Raw genomic sequence first — 21852 nt, 5'->3', positions numbered from 1 at the left:
CTCCTGGAGATCAGGTGCCAGCAGTGAGCAGCAGCCCTGCCCTACTGCTGATCCCCCACTCCCTCTCCCCTCAGCAAGTGCCCATTTGCACACTCTGCCTCCCCAGCTCTGCCTCTGGAGCTGGCACCTCCCGCCTGGTGAAGCTGCAATGAGCAAACAAACCCCTGCTATTCCCTCCCCAAAACACACTGCCAGTCAGTTAAATGTCATCTGTGTTCTCTTTCTACAAAAGATATTAGAAAACCCCCCTCCCCAGCCCCCCCTCCCCAGAAAACATGCTTGCACACACACACACACACCCATGGACACACGTGCCCCACACACACAGATGCTCCACACACGCACATTCACACAGGAAAAACAGCTTGCAAACTCCTGAAGGTGGAAAAAGGCATCTTGCAAATGTGCCTTGGTTTTGATAAGTTCCCTCCTCCCCCCCTCCCATAAACCCCACGTTGTCCCTTCCCTCCCAAATAATTGCCTTGTCCTCCCCCCCTTCCCAGCTCTTCCAAAATAAATATTCTTTTTATTTGTTGGTTTAAAAGATTATTTTAGGCTTGTAAGCAAGAGAGAGGGAGAGAGAGAAAAAGAAAAGAAAAATCTCATAGCGTGAGAATGAAACCCCATCATCTCATGAATCCATGAAAGAATAAACTTGAAGGGGTTAAGAGCGGTGACAGAAGGAAGATTAAAAATATATATAATAAGACTGAAAAGTGAAAGATGAAATTCAGTAGTGAAATGGAAGTGAGGATAGAGCATTAGTGAGCACAGCCAAAGATAACCTATCACCCCACCAGTTTTTGACTCAATTTCTTTAAATCTCCCCCCTCTTTTTTTTTTTTTTAACTTTTCTTGGTTTTAGGGTTTTTTTGTATGTTTTTTCTTTTTTTTTCCTGTCTTTTTTTTCTTTTTTTTTCTTTCTTTTTTTTAAAGATTTTTGTTGTTTTTGTTTTTGTTTTTTTTCTTTTTACAATGGTTTAAGTCCTTCAGCAGGAAACCAAAATCAAGACAAACACATCCCTCCCTGAAACCAAACCCCTCCCGTACCTTTCTCTCCCTTTACCCCACCCCACACTCCGTGGTTCTACATGTGCTGAAAAGAGAAGAGTAAGCTCAGAATAAACCTAATGAACCATAGGAATAAATGACAATGATAGTAAAGAGTAAAACCCAAACCCCAAAGACCACAACACTCCCGTGTTGTCATTGTCTGAGTGTCTGTCCCTATTATCTCTCTGGGAGGCCGCAGGCATCAATTTACATAGTACAACCAGTAAACAAGGTTGAAGAATCCAAAAGTGATCGGAAAAATGATCCGTGACCACTTGTCAATGGTGCTGACGTCTGTCAGGTCTGGGATTTTGAGCTTCAGCTTGGAGGAGCGCCGGCGCAGGCGGCAGTTGGCGCGGTTGCGGGCGGCGGCGTGGTGGCTCAGCGGCACGTGGCGGTCCAGGCTGGGGTGGTGGCCAAAGCCATCCCGAGAGGCCAGCGGCTTGCGGAACTGGATTCCTGAGCCTTCGAAGGACATGACAGAGTTTCGAGAGTCGCCCACACTGCTCATCATGTCCGTGGCCAGCAGCTCGTTGTTCATCTCCAGCGTGCTCAGGAGGATGTTGCCGTAAGGGTCGACCTGGAGTGGGGGACACAGACACAGAGGTACTGGGGTGTCCTGGGCACAGAACAGATTTCTGGGAGAAAATACGGCTGGAAATTACATAGTGTGATAATTGATAAAAGATTCGTGTTAATGGTAAAAGTATTGGGGTTTGTATAAACCAGAGTACTAAGGTCTGAAGTGAAGCATGAACAGTTGATAGAGGAAAATATATGATTAAATCATGCTGTTTTAAATTCTCCTGTTATGAATATTGTTTTCTAAATAATTTGTATCTACTACCAGTTCGTAAAATCAGACTTTCCAATGGTCCGATAGATTTTGTAAAATCAAACTTCCTGCCTTTGTTTTGTCAATGACTGCCTAGCTACAAAGACCAGAACTTCCTGATTTCTGCTGGTTTTATCTATCTCTGTATGGATTTTCAATCAGCAATGGTTGTGCCACATTAAAGGGGGTTCTCTGACAAGGTCTGACCCTGGCCACCATCACCACTGCACCCCAAAACCCAGGAACTGAATTGTTGGTTATCTATTGGTTATCTATGAGACTGACTCTTGCCCAGAGGCTTTATGGATGTTTATTTCGGCCACCACTGCTTGCCTGGCAAAATTATGACAGCAAAAAACAAAAAACTATCCATTATAATGAAGGACCATGCTATAAGAAGAGGCTACAAACCAAGATTCAACGGAGCATGGAGTGAGCAGTGACCCCTCATGTTCCCAGTGCTGCTTTGCTCTGTCTATATAAAATAAAGCAATCTAAATTTTGCTGAATACCAAGACTTTTTGTTTCTCATTTATAACATAGAACTTATCCATTTTTAAAGTAACTTTAGTCATGGGTTGGTTCGCCTTTGCCAAAGAGGAGGGAAATTGAGGTTTCTCTTCAAAAGATTCTGCTCACCAAAGGTTTGAGTCTCACTGGGTGAGGCCTCAATCATCAAAAAGAAGGTTCCTAGACTCTGAGAGCTTAATATCTACAGGCTGGAAGGAGCCAGAAGATACACAGGAGATAGAGAGACATTAACAGATATTAAATTAAACTGCTGGCAGGTTCCCAGGCTGGGAAAAGATTGATAAGAGAGCCAAAGAACGAGGGCCAAAAATAGCACTGAAGGTGAAGGAATCAATAACCAATTGATCAAATGCTGAGAATTGTGTAATGCAGAATCAAAGAATGAGAATTTTTTTGGTTTTTTTTAAACATATAAATATGTGAAATTTCTAGTAAAGAATCACACATGGTTGGAATGGTTTCCACTGCACATCCTGGCCAGAATAAAGTAATGCCTAACTCATTAATACTCAAAAGATGGTGTTGGAGAGTTTTCTTTTTCCCCAGAGTTTGGTGAGAATAGCCATGGTGGGGTCTGAACATGCTGCATTTGAGCGTTGTCCTCTGCTGCTGGGGTGGAAAGAGCAGCCACCTGTGCTTACAGCAAATTTTTTAGTGTGATTCTGCCAACACAGGAGGACCAAAAACCACAGAAGGACTTTTGGCTACACCTGCCCCATGCAAGAGGAGCATTCTGAGGAGACTGAATGAGGGTGATCACACAGGAAAAATTCCCAGAAATCACCAGAAAAGGGACACTGGGGTTCATCTCTCACGAGGAGCTCTGCAGCTCACCCAGGGGAGAGCCTGACTTCTCCTGCACAAGGAAAGGAGAGGACAAACCTGCTCTCTCACCCTCTTCTCCTCGTAACGGTGGCGCTCGTTGTTGGCCTTGCTGATGCGCTCGCTCTGCTTCTTCTGCTGCCGGGGCCCTCGCCCAAAGAAGATGTAGTTGACAAAAGCGTACTCCAGGAGCGCCAGGAACACGAAGACGAAGCAGCCCATGAGATAAACATCGATAGCCTTGACGTAGGGGATCTTGGGGAGCGTCTCCCGCAGGTGGGTGTTGATGGTGGTCATGGTGAGCACCGTGGTGACCCCTGTGAGGAGAGGGCAGCAGCTCTGTTACCCACGGGGGATGGCCTCCTCAAGGGCCATTCTCAGCCCCCACATCCCTCCTTCCAGCTGGACAGCCTCAGGAGGGGTGGGAGCAGTGCTACTTATTCTAAGCCCACACGCCCACTACAAATTGCTGCAGAAAATGAACCAGCAGCAAACAGCTGGAGAAAGAGTCAAAGCTGAGTATCACCACCATGATGGGGATCAGCACTCTCTGGACCCTGTTTCTTTAAGTCCCCCTGATCTTCCCTCTTTCAGTGTTGTAGAAAACATTCAGCTTTGCTCTTTTTTACCCTCTTATCCTCCCCTTTCTCTCCTTCATGAACTCACTGTGTGCTGTGGAATGCTTCAGCATCCTTGGCACGAGTTTATAAACTGCTGTGTCTTTCCGAAGCCATCAATTGGAGGAAGAGTGAACTTCTTCATGGCACTCTCTTTTTTTGCCTGCCTCGTAGGCTTCTGTCCTTGACCCCATCAGTTCCCACCTTCCTCTCACCAGCTTTACCATTCATTACATCAATTATCACTTGTACACATTCCTCCCATGGTTCTCACACTCTCCTTTTTAGGCCTCCTCACATTTTTTGCATCTTAAATAAGCATTTTGTGAACACTTTTGTCCCCATCTACTCAGTTCCAGAAGCCTGATTCACTATGATTACTCTCACAGCTCCACTCCTCTGTTTCAGCTTCTTCTCAGACTCTTCCCTTCTCTGGACTGTCAGAATAGCCTCAGACCTGCCTCTTTGACCATCTTCTGCCAGCTCCAAAGAGATGGCAATAACCCTTCATACTTCTTTTGTGGGTGGTAACTCTTCCTCTTCAACCTCGTCTTCTTCTGCTTCTCTAGCTGTTCTTACTGCCTTGCTGATCTTCTTGTCTCCTTTTTCCTCCTCATCTCTCTGGTGGCAGCTCTAATGATCTCCATGGCCTTAATTTGCCCCTGTGGTTTCAGCCCCACCTCTGCAGTGATGGCTCTGTGCACCCTGGACCTCAGCTTGTCCTTTTTCCCCTTCACCCTCACTCTGTCTTTGGTGTCATTCTTGATAAAAGACTGAAAGAACTATTAGCCTTCAGTTGGGTAAACAGCAGGGAGATATATTTAAATACACACAATATGGTCTATATTTAGGCAGTAGTCTAAATATACAGAAATCTGAGGCAAAGAAAGGGAGACGAGAATGCTCTCCATGTCTCCATTAAGAAGTGGACAAATTGCAATGGAGACAGGGCAAAGAGGGGCTCTGTGTCAGCAGGTAAATCTGGAGACAAGGTGACCAGAGGAGGCTGTGGAGTTTCTTTTTTTGGAGCTTTTTATGGATAGGTTAAGTCAAGAACTGTCAGGAACAGTTCAGGGAGAGCTGTTGCAGTTCTGATCTACAATGTTTTTCTTCTGTCTTCTCCCTTGAGTCCAGATGTCAGCAGAAATTGAACAGCTGTGCATCTCACCTCCACCCTTCTGCCTGTGCTTCCACAATGTCTGCCATGGTCTCTTTTCCTTCCCTCTCTGGTTACAGTCCTGCCAATGCAACTCACCCTTTTAATTTACCAAGTCCTTCCCTCCCTGCCTCCCTGCTCCAGCCTCTCCAAGCAGGCAAAGCCAAATCACCTCTTTTACACCTGTGTACAACCCACCCCTTCTCTGAGTCTTCCCAAACTCTTTCTCCTGGAGCTACTTCAAAGCCCCCAAACTTTGCTGTAAGACCCAAGCTCTACCTGAGCCTTGTCCCACTCCCAGATCCAGCCCTGCTCCCTCCTCACCTCTCCATTGCCTCTGAACTTTCCCTCATATTGCACAGCCCCATTCTCAAATGCCAACCATCCCCCTTTTCTCCTGCTCCTCCTTCAAAACCCTCATCTGCCATCCACCCCCACTTCCCTTCTGTTGCTTAAAAGACCTCATTTTTTTCCCCTCTTATAGGAAAACATTCCTATTTAGGGGAGCATGTGCCAAAGAAGAGCTTGGACTTCAACTGCTGTCTCACATTGGCCTTGGCCATGGAGGTCTCCATGAGTGTCTGTGTGGCTCTGAGCCATCACAAAAATGTGCAATGCCCCTTCCTTTATTTCTTTCATCTTTTAACCATTCCCATACAACTTTTTGGCTGTCTAGCCTCATCATTAATCACCCAACTGACCACTCCTGCTGACAAAGAGGTGCCCAGATTTCTCTTCTGAAAAAACCAGTGCAAACCAGAGCAAAGGAGCTCATGGCATGTCTGGGTCCCAGATATTTGAGAATCAGTGACCATCTACGTTTTTGTTTAGAGAGTTTAAACTCACACCCAAAAAAATATTGGTAGGACTTTTACTGATTCAAATAAAACAGACTCCAGTTTGGGAAATACTAATAGAATAAAAACAAAGCAAAAAAAAAACCCAAAACCAAAAAACCCAAACAAACACACAAAAAAGTAACTATTCTGATGGAAAATTGAAAGTTATTCTCAGAAAAAAAATTATGTCCATTTAGGATGACAACTTTGACAGTCTTGTTTAATAGCTGCCTCATAAAGAAAAGGGATTTTCTTTGTTACAGCTGATGTCTCTCAAATAAACACCTCCAAAACATAATAAAAAGGTCCATACCCAGTGCCACTCGTGCAGCAGAAGCATCATAATTGATCCAGAAGGAGACCCAGGACAGGATGGTGATGAGGATGGATGGCATGTAGGTCTGCAGGATGAAGTAACCAATGTTCCTCTTGATCCGGAAACTCAGGGACAAGCGCAGATACGAACCTGAGACATTAAAGGAGGTTTGGGTTTGAGAGGAGGGCAAGGGTATTTGTGCTAGGAGCTTGGGTTAGGAATTGAAATTTTATCTGGAAAAAGTTCTCAAGAGGCAGGAATAATGAGAAATCTCCTGTTTTCTGCAGCTGCTTTTGCAGACTGGTCAGTTTTTGCAAGGGGTCTCTTCAGAATCTACTCACTGTTCCCAGAGTATTAAGAAGAAAGGAACTGCATAAATCACATTATTATATCAGCCAGCATGGGAGAATGGCTGTTCAGAGCTGGAATTGCTGTTATGGTGCCAGCCAATATGATGGAGGCTTACACAGGAGACTTTAACCCTATATTTGGGTGCCACGAGATGATTTTCCAATGTTTCATGTGCCAGCTCTGCCTCCAAACAGCAATGAAGATCTGAATCATATTTTTCCCATGCTGTTCTAAAAATGGGTTATGGTTGGACTGGGCAAATTCATATGCAAATAAGAGTGCTGTTAGTTAATCTGAAGGTCTCTTTTTCATCATTTTCAAGTTGCTGCAACTTCCTCCTAATCTTTTAGCAAACCTAGTGAGGATAGTGAGGACAATAAATACTTTTTGCAGTCCTTCCACTGGAGGAGGCTAATTTTGACAGGGACAAAGCTGTGCCTCTTTCATTGCTGTGAGACAAAGTCCAAGCCATTCCTCCTCCCCACCTCTGTCCCTCAGGCAACACAGGAGCCTGAAACATGGGTGTAACCCTGGCTGGCAGCTGAAGTGACAAGAAAACAGCGGTTTTAAACCATCAAGGATGTAGGCTGGGATAAAGGAGGTATTGTTCTCTCACCATCATGTGCCACTTACATGGCTTGAACACAATATTTCACCTTTTTATTTTTATTTTTTAATGACAAGTGTGTGCTGTGCTGTTTTGGCAGTGAACTCCACCTCAGACCAGCAACCAAAATCCAACCCCCTCCAACTTTCCAGCTGGCAGCATCTGAATGGTCCCAGGTATTCTCTCCAAACCTTTTTATTGCCATGTACAGATGGGTTTGCATCATTTCATAGCCCACTTGCTTCTCAGTGGATATATTTTCTCCTTACTGTTGCACCTACATTAGCTTTGAGACCCAGATGTAAACCACATAAAAATCAGATGAAGGCTGAGAACCTTCTGAAGAGCTTCTGAGCTCAGTCATTATTTTGACTAAGAAACTGAAACAATTGCAGCAAAGAAAGTGAGCCTGAAAGTCTTTGAAGAGAAGTAGACAACAAGGAAAAAAAAAAAAGAAAAAAAAAAAGAAAGAGAAAAGCAAAGCTGGTGGGTGCAGAAGACACTTTTTTTTTAGAGGAGCCCCAAGGTGAAGCCTAGATCCTGAGTTAGTGCCCCAGCACCTGAATCAGAGGGATTAGACAGCTGATCAGCACAGGTTTGCCCATTGCACACATCCCTTCCCCAGACACTCACCAGTGGTGAAGACCACTTCCCTGCTGACCAGCCTCTGCTCGATGATGGTGAACTGGGGCAGCTCCAGCACCTCCATCCCTGTGACAGCAGAGTCGTTCCCTTGCCAGAAGAAGACAATGTCATCCACCGTGTAACCATCTGCAGGGAGGAAGGAGCACACAGGCACAGCTAAGCTCACAGGCTGCACCTCCACCTGCACTAAGGTGGTCTGAAAAGGGTCCCAAAGAAAGCCCACGCCAAACCCAGCCTCTCCCTGCTCATTTACTTTCCTTCTTCAGCTGAGTTTGGCAATACAGTCCCCAGGAGAAGAGGAAAATTGGCCAGAACTCCCACTTCTGGCTAGAATTCAGGAGAAAAAGGTGAGGCGTGGCCCATCCAGCCTTGACTTGCACCACATAATCTCCATGGCTGACATGACAGGGACTTGTGCACCAGAAGCCTCTGTCAAATGCACCAAACAAACACAGCGTTTTGCTTTTTGAAAACTGCCTCCTTTTACCAGGAGGGGGAGACCACACAGTACAGGCTGGTGGGACTGGGTAAACAGGGCAGCTCAGTATTAAAAATTCCCAGAGAGAAGATGATCTACAGCAGCAGTTGAAAAGAAGTTTAAAGATCAGAGCAGCTCCCTTTTCTAAGTGCTCTCAGTCAAAATTCAGATCCAAGAGGTGAGCAGAGTCTCTGAGGCTGGGGGCTGCTTTTACCACGTGCTGGCTGAGAAGAGCAGGAATGGGAGAAGAGAGGAAGGGGAGTCAGGCTCAGATATTCATCCCTTGCATTTCTGAGCCATGGGTTTGTTAACTCAGCCAAGCTTCTTGCTTTAACCCCAAAATATACGTGGCAGACAGGGCTGCGTGGGCTGGAAATGTGAGCCCAGGTGCTCTGGACTTGTGGGCAATGAGGCCCAGGGGATGGAACCATGAAACCCCTCACCCACCAGATGTTCACTGCCCTGCCCTGTCCTTGTGGCAAGGATTCAGCACAACCTGAAATCAACAGTGCTTGTGCCTTGCTGCACAAGGGTGGCCTCAGATTCTAAGTAAAGCTTCATTCTAAGATGAGCCTGGCTTTGTTAGAGCTTGGGGTGGGCAGGTTTGGGAGGGTGAGCCTCACCTGTGCCCACAGGCAGCTCGTGTTCAGCAGCTGCACTGCAGCACAGCAGGCTGGCTCAGCCTCCCACCCTGCCAGCAAGGCTCACTGCCTCTCAGGAGAGTGCCAGCACTCCAGCACCAGGGCAGCACTGGGACCAGGGCAATGAGGAGCTATTGAAGGCACCACCGAGGGGAAATTCTTCTATAAGGGCTGAGGGTTAGCCCAGATCAGAGCTGAACCTCTGAGGGCAGCGTCAGCCTGAAGCTGCTGAGTGGACAAAGGGCTCAGCAGTGTGGTGTGATCTCAGAGCTGACCCTGTTTTGAGCTGCAGGCTGCACCAGAAACACCCCGAGGTGTCTTCCCAAATGGAATTATTTGATGACTGTGCAGTCTCTCTCCAAGCCCACATCCTGCACTCTCAGTCATTGCTGCGCTTATTCATGGGTGCTAAAATACAAACCCAATCTTCCAAATGCCATGCCACATCTGCTGCTGGTGGAAATCAGCTAAGCCAGGGCTCCACCTCCTCCCCCAGCTGCTCCCAGAGAGGGAAACCCTCACACCTTGGAGCCCACAGGGTTTCAGGAGCCTGGGGTTATCCTCCTCACACGCTGCTCTGTGCACAGGACCTGGTGTTTGCATCACTCAGCCCTGGGGCTGGAACCAGCAGGAAACATTCACATCCCCCCAGTCCTGCTGGAGGCTGATTCCAGCAGCTCCAGCACCCTCCCAGCTCACAAACATTGTGTGTGATTTCACATCTCAATTCTTCTGGCTCAGACAGATGATTCCAGCAGCTCCAGCACCCTCCCAGCTCACAAACATTGTGTGTGATTTCACATCTCAGTTTCTCTGGCTCAGACTCTCTGCTCCCATGGTTGTTCTGAATTTCTCCAGGAGGTCTCCAAGCCCTTTCCCCCCAGCATTCCCCCTCTGCAGGGGTGAACCCAGCCTGTAAACAATTCACCTCGCCACCTCCTCTGCAGTAAACAAACCTGAGCTATTGAGGTTTCTCACTGCACAACATCTGCTCCAGCCCTTGAACCACTTTTCAGCATCTTTCCGATTTCTCAGCCTCCCCCCTAAATTTTGGAACCCACACACAGGCAGAGCCCATTTCCCCATCTCAGGGACATGTTCAGAGGCCGCTCAGTCCCGAGCTCTGACTCACAGCTCCCCTGGTTTATATAACAGGGCTCGCTCCAGCCCTTTGTGTCAGAGCCACAGAAGCTCTGTGGTGCCCGGGGCTGCCATCCCCTCCTCACCTCCAGGGTGGCTCCAGGGCCCTGGGATGGCCCTGCAGTCCTGCACACAGGCACAGGGCTCTGCATTTGGCTCTGCCCAAACCCTTCCGGATGGATTCCCACTGGGGAGGATCCAAACGCGCAGCCCCGCACGCTGCTATCTTCATCATCCACAAATTTAACAGCACTGACTTCAATTTCACTTCCTGATCAGCAATGAAAATGTCAAATTACGGTAACTAATTTTAGGAGATCTCACAGTTAACTAGCTCTATTCCATTTATTCTATGACCTGCCGGTGTTGGGTACCAATTCTTGTATTTTTATTTTTTTATTGTGGCATTATGCAATATGAAATCGAGCATGTTTTTCATGAAGCCATTTTTTTAAAGTGTTTCTAAAGGGAAAGGTTGCTCGGTCTAAAAATAAATGCTTCGCTTTGATTTCTAGCTTTAAAGAGAAAACCAAATTTCCATTTTACTTCTAAAAAGTAAACGAACTTTCACAAAGACAAGTCATTTCCATCTGAAATATCGAAAAGTATTGATGTGACGTCTTAAAATGTCAGATTAGCAGCCTGTTTGCAGCCTGCCTCATCAGGCTTTTGTTGGATCCTGCACACAGATAGGGGTGTATGTGGTGAGGGTTATTTTTGGGGGGCAGGGATGGGATCAACAGGCAGTGCTTATCTCCTACAGCTAAGAGCCCTGAGGTGCTGTGGGGCAGGGGAACCCATCTCCCTTCTGCTGCTTCCCAAACTTGGCATCCCTGCATCAGAAAAGAGCTTTTTATCCGAAGTTTGGGTGGGTTTTGTTTTTTCAAATACATTGGGTTTATAATTCAGCCCTAAAAAGGACTGCTGTTCCAGAGTCGGGTGGAAGCAAAGAAAAGGGAGCCCTGCAGATTGCGAATGTGCAAGTGTGTAAAAGACAAAAGCTCTGAGGAAGGAAATGACTGGATCTCTTCATCTCGGCCTGGGTCTCAGGAATATTGGGAGCAAATGTAGCTCTGATGAACAAATTGGCTTGACATGACCCATTAAGAACAAAATCCAACGGGGGAACTGTGGGTAATTCCCTGCCTTCTGTTTTCTTGGTTCTGCTGTAAACTGTCCCCAGACTGCTGAGGAGTGGCAGAAACGATGTCCTGGTGTGTGTGCCCCAGCAGGACCTCGCTCCCACCCCTGACCCTGCACATCCCAGCGTGGGCATGGCAGCTCCCAGCCATGGGGCTGTGGGACCTCCCTGGTGGAGGGAGGAATTCCCAAATAACGAGCACCAGGCTGCAGCAGCCCTGCCCGAGCTCTGCTGCTCTGGAGCAGCCCTGCAGGGACACCAGGTGCATCTTCATGAGGCAGAGCTGGAGCTGCCCTGCCAGCACAGCTAAGAGGATTTCCATGGAGTCCAGGGAGCATCCGGGCAGGGATGAGGGCTTGGGGGTCACCTCCCACACGGAGAGGAGCCAGCCATGAGCAGAAACACCTTCCCAGGGCTTCCTCAAGGCCAAGGGAGCTTCCACCACCCTCCTGGGATTGATTTTACAGCCCAACCTGCTGCCAGAGCTCCGTTTTCCTGGGAATATCCCCCCTGGGTGAGGCAGCCTGGTGCTGTAGCAGCCCTGGAGGCATCCCCAGGGGCAGGGAGCTGTGGTCAGGCTGGGTGGGTGGCAGCAGGTGGCCCAGTGTGGAGGGGATGTGCCCGAGGCATACGCACAGCTCTCGATCTCCAGCGTGCAGTTCTGCTGGTCCAGAGGGTACCTCCGCAGGTCCATCATGCAGGCGGCCGTGGTGGTGATCCTGAAAGGAGAAGATAGAAAAAAATAATATACATATGTGAAAAAAAAAAAAGTGAAAAAAAATTTATATATATATATATATATATATAAAAATCTGTTGTGTCTGCTTTTTCTTACCAAAAAAAAAAAAAAAAAAAAAAGGAGAAATGAAAGTCAGGCAGCATTTGGGGCCGCTGTTTCCCTGGAAACCAGGGAGATCCGGGGTGGGAGGTGTGCAGGGCGGGGGGCTGATGTGGCTCACCCCCAATGGCACGGCACAAACCCTCCGCGACTCACGTCAGCCGTGCACATCTCTGTTCACGGGGTGGGGAGGGAGCTGTGCTCTGCTCTGTCTCCCTGCAGAGAGACAAAGAACCCGGGAGCAGGCACAGCTCGGGCTTGGGGGAAGAGGAGAGGCTGCCAGCATGGGAAGGGGGACAGCAGGCTCGTGTCCGTGAGGCTGGGGATGGATTGATGCCATCACACACCAGTGACCACATCATCACCCCCTTCCTCATGAGTTACCCCAAACCCCCCATTACAGCCCCCCCATCCCTGCTCCCCTCCATCTTACCCACTTTGGCACTGCCAAACCCAAAACCCAAAGCCAAACCCAAAAACCCAGCACCCTCTGGCAGAGCCCCCCGCTCCACGGCCCTGCTAAAAGAGGCACTCATGCAAAAATGATTGCCTGGTCATCAAAGAGACATGGGGAATGTGTGTGGGGTGTGTGCACCTCCCAAAAAATAAACATGGGGGGAGGATGAGGGTGGGTGCTGCTTTGGGGTGTTGGAGGACACAGAGCAGAGCAGGTTCAGCTGGGGATGCCAGCAGGGTCTGTGTGTGTTGCACGTTGTACAGGAAAAAACACAGTACAGCTCTGGGATGGGGGATTTTGGGGTGGGAGAGATGAGAGGCAGGGACAGAGTTAACTCCCCAGCATGGCAGCACCACCCTGGAGTTAACAGGCTGCCCCTATTTCTGCAATCTAGTGCTCCCCTCACCCTTCAATGCAGTCTTCTTCCCGTGCAATGGATGTGTGCAGAGCGCTGAGAGGGGGGAGAGATTGCTGCATTCTCCCCCTATTTTTTCAATTAACCATCTGGAAGGCATTAATCAAGCTACACATTTTTTACTATGTAGGCATAACCAGTGAACTGTTAACTAGAAAGCTTTATCTTGTGAGCCCTGTGGCCTGGGAGAGAGAAAAGAGAGGGAAAAAAAGAAAAACAAGAAAGCAGGGAGGATGAGATGGCGAACCAGTGAAAGAGAAGGAAAAAAAAAATAAAAGAAAAAGCAAAAAACATCAATGGTAGAAAAAGAGAGCAGAAAAGGGGAGAATGTGGGTGAAGCTGGACATAAAATTGGAAATGGGGAGGAGGGGGAGAAGGTGGGAGGACAGGAGAAGGGGGAAGAGGCTGCCCCAGTGGGGGTATCGGGGCAGGGCTGTGGCAGGGCAGGCTGGCAGCCCCGCAGAGCTGCTGGCTCTTTAAGAAATCTCGTGTGCTAAATTTATCTTCTCTGCTGTCTGTGAAGTCTGTTTGTAGGAGATGAAGCCTTGAGGAGAGCCTTTGCCACTGCCTGCCGTGCTATAAATAGACTCGAAGAGACGAAGGGAATTTATATATATCCTCACTGGGTCTAGATACAACACTGCAACTGCCCTCTCTCCGAGCAGGGGGCCCAGGCGAGCTCTTAACCCTTTTATCCGTAATGCATTTGGGGTGGAGGAGAAAGCTCAGGGTGGGGAGAAGGACAACAGGACAGGAACCACTTAAAAAATTACCACCACGGCTTTGCCATTGCGGGGATTGCTTTTACAGCCTCCCAGCTGGCAGTTCTAGCTGGAAAAACGACACCTGTCCCACCCTAACCCTGCTGAGCTGGGGTAACTGGGCACTGTGGTGGTGGGACAGATAAAAGGGGAGCTGCAAGCTTGGCAGGAGAGCCCAGGGTGGGAGGTGCAGAGCCCACGGAGCTGGGACCAAGGAGTGGGATGAGTCATCCCCTGTGCCGCACACAGCATCCACTCAGGATGCTACTGCACCCCTGGGAACCCGCGGCCACAGACGCGCTTCCCTCTTCTCCCTCAAGTGTGACATGCAAAAAACGTATTAAATGAACATTTTCCACCCCATTTGTGGAGCCCCGCGGCTAAAACCTTTGCACAGTGTCCATCCCAAAATCACAGGCTGGCTGGCTGGGCTGGCTGCAGAAAGCACAGGCAGGCTCCTGCTCTGCTCACAGGGACCCTCTCGCCAGGATTTGCTTATCACCTGCAGTGCTGGTTGGAAATGCAGAGCGTGACACAGTGAGATATGGCCACCACACTCCATGCACCAAGCCCTGCTCGCACTGGCAGCTGGCAGAAATCCACAGCCACTCCAATGATTTTTGCAAGATCACACCCATTTGTATTGGCAGAGATTTACATCAGGGCAGAATTCAGCCCTGTTGATTCAAAAGGAAGGGACAGGTAGGACAGAAAGGAGAAAAACAAGATTAAGAGGACATTTGTCCTCAAAAAGCCAGATGATTTCCTTCTTTCCAATTAAAGGGCAGGTGTATCCCCACTGTGCAGCTCAGCATCCTCCAGAGATACCCCAGTTGGATGCAGATCCCAAACTCTGGGTGATCTGCCCATATGAAGCTGCTTGGGCAGGTAAAATGGGAACCATGTCAGGCTTTGTTGTGGTTTTTGAGCAGGGGTGGCCCAGCTGTGCCAGGCTGCAGCCACCTGCTGATCCAGAGCATTCCCAGGGCCAGCCCAGGGACACCAGCACTGCAGAACCACCCAGGTGTGGAACGAGATTCAAGAGGCAGCTGGGCTGGGGCACCAGGTCCAGGTCAGGTCCTGCCTCTGGGCTTCCTAAACCCTGACAAACCAGCCCAGCTTGGGATAAAGCAAGTGGTGTATCCCAGAGAGGAAGGAGGTGTTTAATTCTTCAGATTTTACACCTTACAAAGTACCCTGGACACCAACTTCCCTTTGATAGACCTGCTTGAAGACTCAGCATCCACCTGCTCCTGGAGGGGCCAAGGAGAGCTTTCTCCAGCTCCTTTGGTGGTCTGTACCAGGGCCAGGTGGGACTCATGGAGGGATGAGAGGCTCCATGCACCTCTGGCAGTCAAAGGGGTGCAAAACTCTGTCACCCCAGTGACCTTTTGGGGTCACAGCACGTGCCACCTCTGGTCCAGAAGGGCACAGCACCAACCTTTGCCTCATTCCTTCATGGGTATAAATGAATTACCTTGTGTGAGGGGTGGGTTTGCTTGGCACGTGGGAGGCTGTGTGGGGAGGACAGGATAGGGGAGGGATGGGGGGCTGACACTCAGGAGCTCCTGTCTCAGCAGGGTTAAGAGAAAACCAAGGTGGAAGGAAAGAAAGAGGTGGGAAAATGAGGAGAGATGATGGCAGGAGCACAAGTAAGGCAGGCAGGAGTGGAGATGGCAGAAAGGAGAGCAGAGAGTACAGCACAGACCAGCAGGGCAAGGGAAGAGAGGAGGATGATGCACGGGGTAAAGCAGCCTGGAGAGGAAGAGCCAGAGGAGGAGAGGTTAAATAGGGAAAGCAGAGGAGAGGATACTCCCTGGGTGAGCAGGGAGATGAGACAGGGAACAAACCACCATCCTGTAAACAGCTCTAGACAGAGCACACTGCCTCCAGAAGCCAGCGAGAGGGAGCAGGGAGCTGGGAGCAGAGGGAATCCAGGGAAGGATGCCACCTTCCCCGTGGCGTTAGCATGAGGCGCTGGCGCCCGGCCAGCCTGCATCTTCTCCCTCCCCTCCTCCTCTCCTGCTTCTCTACCCACCTCCCTCCCCTTTCAAATTCAGAAATTGGTGTGGTGTGAAATTTCATCTGCTTTGACGGCGATTCACAGAGACACTGCCCGTGGAGGGAGCGGCTCTCCCGCGCCGCGCGCCCAACCGAGCGTCCGGCGCCTTCCACACCCAGCCTGGCCACCCCCAGCACCTCCAGCTCCCCTTCCCTCCCTCAATCCATCCCTGCCCACCTCCAGCTCCCCTTCTGACCCTCAATCCATCCCTGCCCACCCCACAGCTCCCCTTCTGACCCTCAGTCCATCCCTGCCCACCTCCATCTCCCCTTCTGACCCTCAGTCCATCCCTGCCCACCTCCAGCTCCCCTTCTGACCCTCAGTCCATCCCTGGCCAGCCCCAGCACCTCCAGCTCCCCTTCTGTCCCTCAATCCATCCCTGCCCACCCCACAGGCCTCTGGGTCAGCCCCTCATGTTCTTGACCTTTACAGCTCCTTCCCCACAAAAAACCATAAATATATTCATGTCCTCAGCCCTAATTGTTTCTCCTGAGGTCTGGAGGCAGTTGTGCCATCCAAGTAGCCAAGGCCTCACTGCTCTGCTACTGCATTGCACAGCTGGCAGGCAAACATCATCTGGGGGAGACTGGGCTGTGGAGAAAGCACTGTGCATCTCACAAAAAACCTAAACAAACACAAAAAACCTCCCAAAACCACCAAACCGAAAAAAGGGACAAAGGGACGTGGATGAGATGCTGAGCAGCTCAGGCAGGCTGATAGAGATCCCCTTCTCTGCCAGCATCGAGTGGATCAAGCAGAAGCCAAAGCAACAGGGATCCCTCACTCTGGAGAGTGCCCTCATCCCCAGAGAGGTAGGGACCAGCTCTGGAAAAACACCCATGGAGCTCCAAGTCACCCAGGGCTAGCTCTGGGTGCCTGGTTTGACATGAGGAAAGCTCTGCCCTCTTGCAGCTGGTATGCCAAAGCAGATGCTGGCAAGGGGAGGGTGCTGAAACCTGGACTGCTGCTCTGCACCGAGCCCAGAGCACGGCCCCAGCACAGCTGCAGCTCAAAGGGAACGCTCAGGTTGCTGCAAACCATCAGTTCTCCACAAATATTTCACTTCTCTGACATGAACACCACCAGCCATTTCATTCCCCCTCTGATCCTCCTCATCACTGTTTACTTATTAATGGCTTCTTCTGTCTTATTTGGAGTGATTATATAAGTGCACAGGCATAGAGCAGCACGGAGCTCCAGGCTGCCATTAAACCCTGCTGTGGTCCAGGGTCTCCTTTGCACCTCCTCCTCCTCCTCCTTCCCTGGTGCTGGCCACCTCCAGGGGAGCTCCTGCCCCAGGCACATCTCCTCTGCTGCAGGCTCTGAAAGCCCTCAGCCACCCATCCATCCTCTGCACCATCCCCAGAGAGCTGGGGAACTGAGCTCACCAGCCACAAGTGTGAGGGGTAAAAGAATCCTTCCCCAAAATGTGGCCTGATTGCACAAGGAGCAAGCCCAGGCTTTCCAAGGAGGATTGAGTGGGAGAGAGAAGAGGATCACTGCCTTTGAGGCATTCCTAAAGTGACTGGGTGGCTTTCCCCTTAAAGCTCATCCTCACAAAATAAACTTGTGCATCATGACTGTGTCTAACCCAGCAAATTAAAAATGCCTGGCTCAACTGGCATGGAACAGCCTTGGTCTACACTTCAATTCCTGCCCCACAGGAAGGGTCTGGCTGCATATAGAAAACCTTTTGGGGATGGTCACCAGCCTCTGCTGGGCTGTAACTGGGGAATGCCCAAGGGTCTGTGTATGGACACAGAGCAGAAGCAGAAAACAGACAGAGTGTGGAGCACACTGATGTTCATGTCCAGCAATATTCCCTGACACCATTGGCTTGGAAAAGACGCTGACTAAAACTCAGTATGGCTGAGAACAGGAGGGGAACAGCACAAATTCCCCACCACTGCCTTTCTAATTCCAGGGGAGACAGCAAGCACCTCACCCCATTTCCCAGCAATGGATGAAATGCCACGATGCAGGGACCAACACAAACACTCTCACAGCCAAAGACAAACATTTAAGTTGCAACTTTCTGGATCCCAGGTCTCCTGAGAAGCTAAAGATGCTCCCATCCCCTCGGGATGCAGACTCCCAAAGCTCACAGCAGTTTGCAGCAATAAGGAGAAGGGATGGAAGCTCAGGTTCTGCAGGACTTATTCAGGCTCGCCCCATGGGGCAAGTTAGACTCCTACGGGAATTCTGGTGACTAAGAGTAGAAAGAGAGGCAAAATTACTGTTTTGCTAAACATGGGAATAAAACCAAAACCGAGTTCTTATTCTGTACATCCTCAAAGTCAGTCATAAAAACATGCTGGCAAATGTCACCTTCTGCCTGGCAGTAAGCACAAACTTCCAAGGGCCTGGAGGGATTTATAAACCCGTGGTGAATTGTGCCATTCTTTTAACACAGTCTGATCTTTGCAAACTCCTGGAGGTCATGACTGAACCAAGAACAAGGCAAGGATATGGAATATTTTCCCCTTGTGTCTGTTTGCCTAAAACTGACTCCACAAGCCTTGGCACAATCCTGCTAAGGTCACTCTGTTTCCAAAAGCATCTGTGCTTGCATAGGCATCCTTTGATAAATAACAATGTGCACTGCACTCAGATGGGAGAGCAAAAGGAAGCTTTTCTAAACTAGAACTCAGGGTACCACTCGTCCTAACCAACCATTTTTCCACCATGGAAGAGCGCAAATCTGAGCTGCCTTGACTGCAAGGTTTTGTTTTCTGCCCTTTTATTCCATCCCAAATGCACCGTGCATTTGGCCAGCTGCCAGCTGAATTGGGGGACAAGAGAGAGGTGGAACACTTTTCAAAAGGTTCTTTTCTCACACTTGTTTCAGATATCAGTGACTTGCACTCAACAGAGGTATCTCCCTTCATGAGCATCAGACTGGCATGAGTTGCATTAATAAAACAGCAAAACTTAAACCCGTGGGAGGTGGCAAAGAACAGGCAAAGCCCAGGGACAGCCAGGGAGTGGTGGCTGGGACAGGATATGCAGGAAGATGAAGAGGTGAGCTGGGGGTTCAGGGCACACCAGCTCTCTCAGGAGACAGTGGATGCTCCCTGACCTCTGTTTCTGCTAATAGACAACTCAGACTCATAGAGATGCAGCACAGGCAGCAATTCCAGCCAGGATGGTGCCTGCCTCTGTTCTTGCAACGTTAAGGATGGAGGAGCAGCTCTGGCTTTGCTGCTTTGCCCTATTTTATTCTTCCACGGCTTCTAAGAGTATTGAGAAATATCATAATTTTAAACTTTCTTCAAGTGTTTCCTGTTAAATCCATCATGCCAACCCTAGGAGACAAAAATGCAGGAGAGGATCTATCCTTAACCTCAGCTGGGGAGCTGAGCTCTTAATTAAACCCTGATTTCCCTTCACCCATCTAAAGAACTCTTCTCCAACATCCACATCTTTGTGCTGGGGAGCTGGCCCACGGCAGAGCCTGGGAGTGGGAGCAGGACAAAGCTTCAGGATCAGCTCCAAGGGAGTGGATGGATGGATGGATGGATGGATGGATGGATGGATGGATGGATGGATGGACATGAGCCCAATTTTTGCACCCCAGCTGCCACAGGGGAGATTTTTGTTGCCTTTGCCTAACCTGCAGAGGGAGCAGGCAGAGCTCCCAGAGACAGGGTAGAGCCTGAATCATCTCTCACATTTCCAGACAAACCTCTCTCAGGGAGGAGAAGGGAAGCAAAAATAGTGGATTTCTTCCCTGCTGGCCTGTGAGATGGGAGAAGAAAATTGCTCAGTGGTCTCAGTACAGAAAAAAACTCCTCGGTGTTAAAAACTCCTGTCTTAACCCATCAGGCCAGATTCTCTGCAGAAAATCAACGAACACCCGTGGAGAAAACAAGGACATGGCTGCAGACAGCAGCTCCAAGAGAGACAGGAGCAGAAGAAACCTTTCTATTGGATGGAGAACTAAATAACCCCAGGCTGGGACCTGGGGAACACAACACTTCCAGGGCTGGAGCCTGATCAGGGGCAGGTTGGGGATGGGGGCTGTGGAGAAGCCCCAGGAGGAGCCCCAGCTGTGGGCAGCAGGCAGGGCAGGCTCTGGGTGGCAGGGGGGGCTCTGTCAGCGTCCCCAAGGCTGGATGGGCCATCAGGTGGGATGTTGGACATCAGCCTGCCCAGCAGTGAGGTCTGGTCCCCAGGTGGCTCAGCAGTGAGAGGGATGGGTCCCCCAGCAGCAGCTGGCTGGTGAGAAGTCACCAAGGGGAGCAGAAATTAGGAGCTGCCAGAGCAGACACACCCAGCATCTCTCAGCTTAAACCTGCACATTTTGAGGGGTTTGAAGCATGGCAATTCTCTCCCTCTTGCTTTGAGGGATTTTTTGTCACTGGTGAGAGGGTTCTGCCTCCCCAGGTGAGCACTCCCTGGGCTGGGAGCCCCACAGTGTCTTGGCACCTCTGCGTGCTCCCGAACTGACTCATCCTCAAGCACACCTCGTTACATCACCAGGGCCAGGAATAAAATCCCCCACCTCACACACGTTCCCCAGCACCACCCCCACTTGGCAGGAGGAGATCCCTCCTTCCCTCCACACAGGATTTTGCCTCCACCACCAAATTCCTCTGCAGTTCTCCAGTTGCTCAGTTTACACTGCCTGGGCTCCTCGCCAGCCAGGCACGGTCCACGCTGCTCCCTGCCTGCTTCCCAGCATCCCAAATTCCCCACCAGCCCAGGGATGCAGCCTGGCCTCCTCAAATCACCTGCTTGGCCAAAAATCCAGTTCTGCCTCTAATTAGAATGAAACCAAACGGCTTCAAGATTTCCCTGAAGGGCGTTTTAAAGCTGGTTTCAAATACGATTCCCCAATTACCATAGGAGAATTTCAGCATTGTTACAGTGGTTGCTATTTTTAGGTCTCTGAAAACAGACAGAAAATGCTGGTGATGTCAGCACTTGACAAGTGTCGACTTGTTTCACTACCAAATGGATGCTGCATGATCTGGGGAAGGAAATAAAAATCCCAGACCAATGTGTAGTTTGAATGTGTGATAATGTGAAGCTTATTGAATATTGGGGCAGGGCTCCAGCCAGTGTCTGGAGGTCGAGGGAAAGCCTCAGTAATTCTGTTACTCAAACATCAATAGTGGCTGTAAAGCAGCTCGAAAGAGTGAGGGAAATATCAACCTAAGTGAAACATCAACATTCTCTGGTGTGATTTTTCTAAAATTAGAAAAAATTTCTCCCTAATGTTTTGTTTAAAATTTGATGGGACCGATGCAATTAATGACAAAAATAAAAAAAAAAAAGCACCATTAGGTGGAAAAATATAATGAATTTAGCCAGTGCTATCCAGCTTTTCCTCACTGGTTTATCCACCTCCCTCCACCACCCAGCAGCTTTGTCTTTGTGGGTAGCACCTCTAAGCCTCCCTTTCTGCTGCAGAATTTCCCCATCATTTCAGCACTCCCCTGTTCCCCACCATGGGTGGACATCCCTCCTGTGCCTCACAGGCATTTCTCATTCCAGCCAGGTGTTCAGGGCCCAGGTGAGCCCAGGCCAGGTCACACCTCCTGCATCCTCCATCCCCTGCTGCTCTCAGAGCTGGGAGTGCCCTCTGGGCTGGCTCAGGGCTCAGTTTGGCCTTCTGGGATTTGTAACTGGGTGGGGAAGGGGGTAGGGAACACCAGTCCTGCATCCCAGCATCTCTGCTGCTGTTTATTCATTCCTTTTGTTGGAGACCTGGCAACCAGCTTTTAATCTGAGCCCGGTGGGAATTAATTTTGGAGTAAGCTTTTGTGTCGAGCGCTTCCCTGAGATGGAGCTGTATTGCACTCCCTCCAACCATTAATTTGCTAATTCCACCAAAACCAAGAAGAATATGCTTTTCTGACTCCCAGCTTTCACAATGGATTACAGGGCTTCATTTACCCATGCAAACAAGTTATCTGGAGCCTGCTCTTGTTATCACAGAAGTCAGAAACTACTCATGGCTTGGGTGTGCCTTGACTTGGACCCTGGGGTCTGGTCCAGGGATTGAGCCTGGTCCTGCTGCTCCCTGGAACACTTGCTGAAGGCAGAGGCCTGCCAGGATGTCATCCTTCCCTGCTCTCTGACATCAGAGCCTGCTGGAAAAAAAATGAGTGTTGTGCCACAAATAGCAGGATTGAGTCACTT

General features: G+C 49.6%; 1 protein-coding gene across 2 annotated transcripts in view; it reads right to left on the bottom strand.

The window, feature by feature from the left end:
- Window positions 1–906: 906 nt before the first annotated feature.
- The window catches only part of LOC117002853 (gamma-aminobutyric acid receptor subunit beta-4), a 73468-nt gene continuing 52522 nt past the window's right edge, over window positions 907–21852 (bottom strand). Inside the window, exons 5-9 of one of the 2 annotated variants that reach the window (XM_033072340.2) lie at window positions 11809–11891; window positions 7761–7898; window positions 6167–6319; window positions 3314–3558; window positions 907–1633 (exon numbers count right to left, since the gene is read on the bottom strand). In XM_033072340.2, coding sequence (XP_032928231.1) covers window positions 1256–1633; window positions 3314–3558; window positions 6167–6319; window positions 7761–7898; window positions 11809–11891 — 997 coding nt within the window. In that variant the 3' untranslated portion in view covers window positions 907–1255. Of the gene's footprint in view, window positions 1634–3301; window positions 3559–6166; window positions 6320–7760; window positions 7899–11808; window positions 11892–21852 lie in introns of both variants that reach the window. The other variant, XM_033072339.2, reaches the window with a different exon arrangement.

The sequence above is a fragment of the Catharus ustulatus genome, chromosome 14 (assembly GCF_009819885.2).
Source record: "Catharus ustulatus isolate bCatUst1 chromosome 14, bCatUst1.pri.v2, whole genome shotgun sequence".
Taxonomy (NCBI): Eukaryota; Metazoa; Chordata; class Aves; order Passeriformes; family Turdidae; genus Catharus; species Catharus ustulatus.
Note: the sequence above shows the minus strand (reverse complement) of the source record. Positions and strands in the feature narration are given on the sequence as shown.